The sequence below is a fragment of the Quercus robur genome, chromosome 7 (genome assembly GCF_932294415.1).
Source record: "Quercus robur chromosome 7, dhQueRobu3.1, whole genome shotgun sequence".
NCBI classification, from domain to species: domain Eukaryota; kingdom Viridiplantae; phylum Streptophyta; class Magnoliopsida; order Fagales; family Fagaceae; genus Quercus; species Quercus robur.
In genome coordinates this window covers 22,397,106-22,399,553 of record NC_065540.1, presented here as the reverse complement: position 1 = coordinate 22,399,553, position 2,448 = coordinate 22,397,106, and the positions used below count along the sequence as shown (strand labels likewise).

Here is a 2,448-nt window from a genome sequence, read left to right as displayed (position 1 = left end):
AATAAGGATACTTTAACATAAAGGTATACCGGTGGTGGCTCCACTTGTATGTGAGGGTGGTCACAGGACCACCCTCACTTGCCAATTTTTTTACTTAGCAAATATATATATATATATATATATATATATATATAAATATATAATTAGTTTAAATTAATCTATTCAATGACTACCCTAACTTGAAAAAAAATGTATATATATATATATACTTACAAAAAAAATATTATATATTTATTTTAACCACCCTCATAAAAATGTTAAACAATATGACCTGAGAATCACAAGAATTTGAAATCAATAAAAATAATAGTAATGTTATATTCACAATATTTTCATAATAAATCTTATGTGGTAAGCTGTTATTAATTCTAATTTGGGCTCAATATTGACATGTTTTACCTACCAATAACAGCTTGTTTTATAAGATTTGTTATGAAATTGTTGTGTTCACTTTATTATTTTCATATCAACATTTTTAATTTCCACTTTATCACTTATTAGTCTTCTTCTTTTCTCTCTCTTTTCTAGTACAAAAAATTGTAATATTTCATGTATTTGAGTGTTTTTTTTTTCTTGTGACATTGATATATTAAAGTTATCTTTTTATTAAATTTTGTATAATTTAAATTTCTTAGTGACCATCATAAAAAAAATTCCTAGAACCACCACTGAAGTATACCACAAACTCTACTTGAAAGTTATAATATGGCCTTGATCAAATATATAAATATATATATATATATATATATATATATATAGTTTTTAGAGATGATATGACAAAGAAAATCTTCTCTAAATGTAATTGTGAGATTATAATGGTCTTTCAATCTAACATTAATTTGTACGTATAAAAACTATGTCACATTCGTTTATTAACAAAAAAATATTAATGAGTCATTAAATAAACTAAAAATTTCATGGAAATTCGTACCAATTGGTTCATGGAAGGACTATGGAGACCTCAAGATGCAAGATGCATGCATGGCATATTTGCATGTATGTATGTGGTTACTTCTACTTTTTGTGTTGTTTTTTGGCCGGCTAAAGCAGAGGCCAAGTTTTTGAAGTGGTTAGGAGTACAGAAGTTCAATTTGCTTGAAGTTTTTTATGCTTAATGAAATCACAAATGATGTAACTGTCAGTGGCCAATATTGAAACTTCTTTACCTACTTCATGAGCTTGGACTTTTTTATTATTTTTGAAGGCCATGTGCTTACAAGATTGCAGTCTATCGTTTAAAGGAATACAAAAAATAAAACAGAAGATTTGAATTTGCTGTAATGAATTGATAATGAAATTTCCTAATTAGATTTGGATCATATGAGAATCCTATCTAAAAAAAATACAAGGTATATCCTATAAAAAATACAAAAAAAAAAAAAAAATATGGGCGCAAAAAAAAAAAAAAAAAAAAACCCCAAAAGCAGCATCTAATCTAGGTCAAATCCCTTTGCATTTAACAATGATCTAGGTTCATATAGAAGCTAGGATATTCAGCAAAGTTGGAGGAAGTAGTAGGTATTCCAAAACCTGGATCAGCAGCACCATAGTCTAGTACCCCAGTACTATAATCAAATGTCCGTTGGGCTGCGCTTGAGATTCCCATGCCCATGCCCATGCCCATGCCCATGTTTTGATCATGAGCATCCACCATTACACTAGAGGTAGAAGTGTAAGAATTATATTGAGAAGTTGAAGCCGAAGCAGCAGCAGTAGCAGCAACTCTACTTGGTGCAGCTTGATTGTTATTCCCAGTAAGTTGTTGAACTATTCCCTTAAACTCCTCAGGTCTTACGTGAATAACCTTAGGAGATTGGAGATATATTATAACCGGAGACCGTCTTCGATTCGACTTCTTGATCTTTGAGGAGTTTTCGCTCACTTTAAGAGGTGCAGGCCTTGGACCCTGCAACTCCAAAGAATGTTTTTTTGTTTGGAAGTTCATCTTAATTGTGAATGAATGTATGAATGAATGAATTTGCGGTCACCCAATTGTATATCACAGCTCTTTTTCCTTGCTAGTTCTGCAGTTTAGCTCAAAAACCACCTGTATTTATAATATTGGAGGAGGGAGTGACTTTTTTGAGTGACGTCTTTGAAAAATTGCAATATCTGTCTATTCGAATGCTTTGTTTGAATTAGTCTTTGTTGCTTTTATTTTTAAAAAATGATTGTTGATCTCGTAGAGTTTGCCGGCTGTTTCTCTTGAATGATTTTATTTTTATTTTTATTATTTTTAATGGTGCAGTTGAAAGAGTAATCAAAAGTAGCTAGTGAGACAAAGTCAGTCAAAGTCTTCATGGGTCGAAATTTTCTTGTGTGTTAGGTTATTTCTTTTTTTTTTTTTTTGATGGGAAATTAGGTTATTTCTTTCTGCTTCAGAACTCAGAAGAATTATTCTACAGGTTCTCTAACTTCATATTGTGACCAAAAAAGGAAAAACTGAAC

General features: G+C 30.6%; 1 protein-coding gene across 1 annotated transcript; it reads right to left on the bottom strand.

Moving 5' to 3' along the window:
• Positions 1–1,215: 1,215 nt before the first annotated feature.
• Positions 1,216–2,036, bottom strand: LOC126690869 (uncharacterized). The gene has a single exon (XM_050385987.1). It carries the CDS (start codon positions 1,943–1,945, stop codon positions 1,457–1,459), a length of 489 nt encoding a protein of 162 aa, XP_050241944.1. The 5' UTR covers positions 1,946–2,036; the 3' UTR covers positions 1,216–1,456.
• Between the last annotated feature and the right edge of the window lie 412 nt (positions 2,037–2,448).

Bases quoted from the DNA above. Each gene is read 5' to 3' on its own strand.
- LOC126690869 (XM_050385987.1), bottom strand. From the start codon at position 1,945: ATGAACTTCCAAACAAAAAAACATTCTTTGGAGTTGCAGGGTCCAAGG.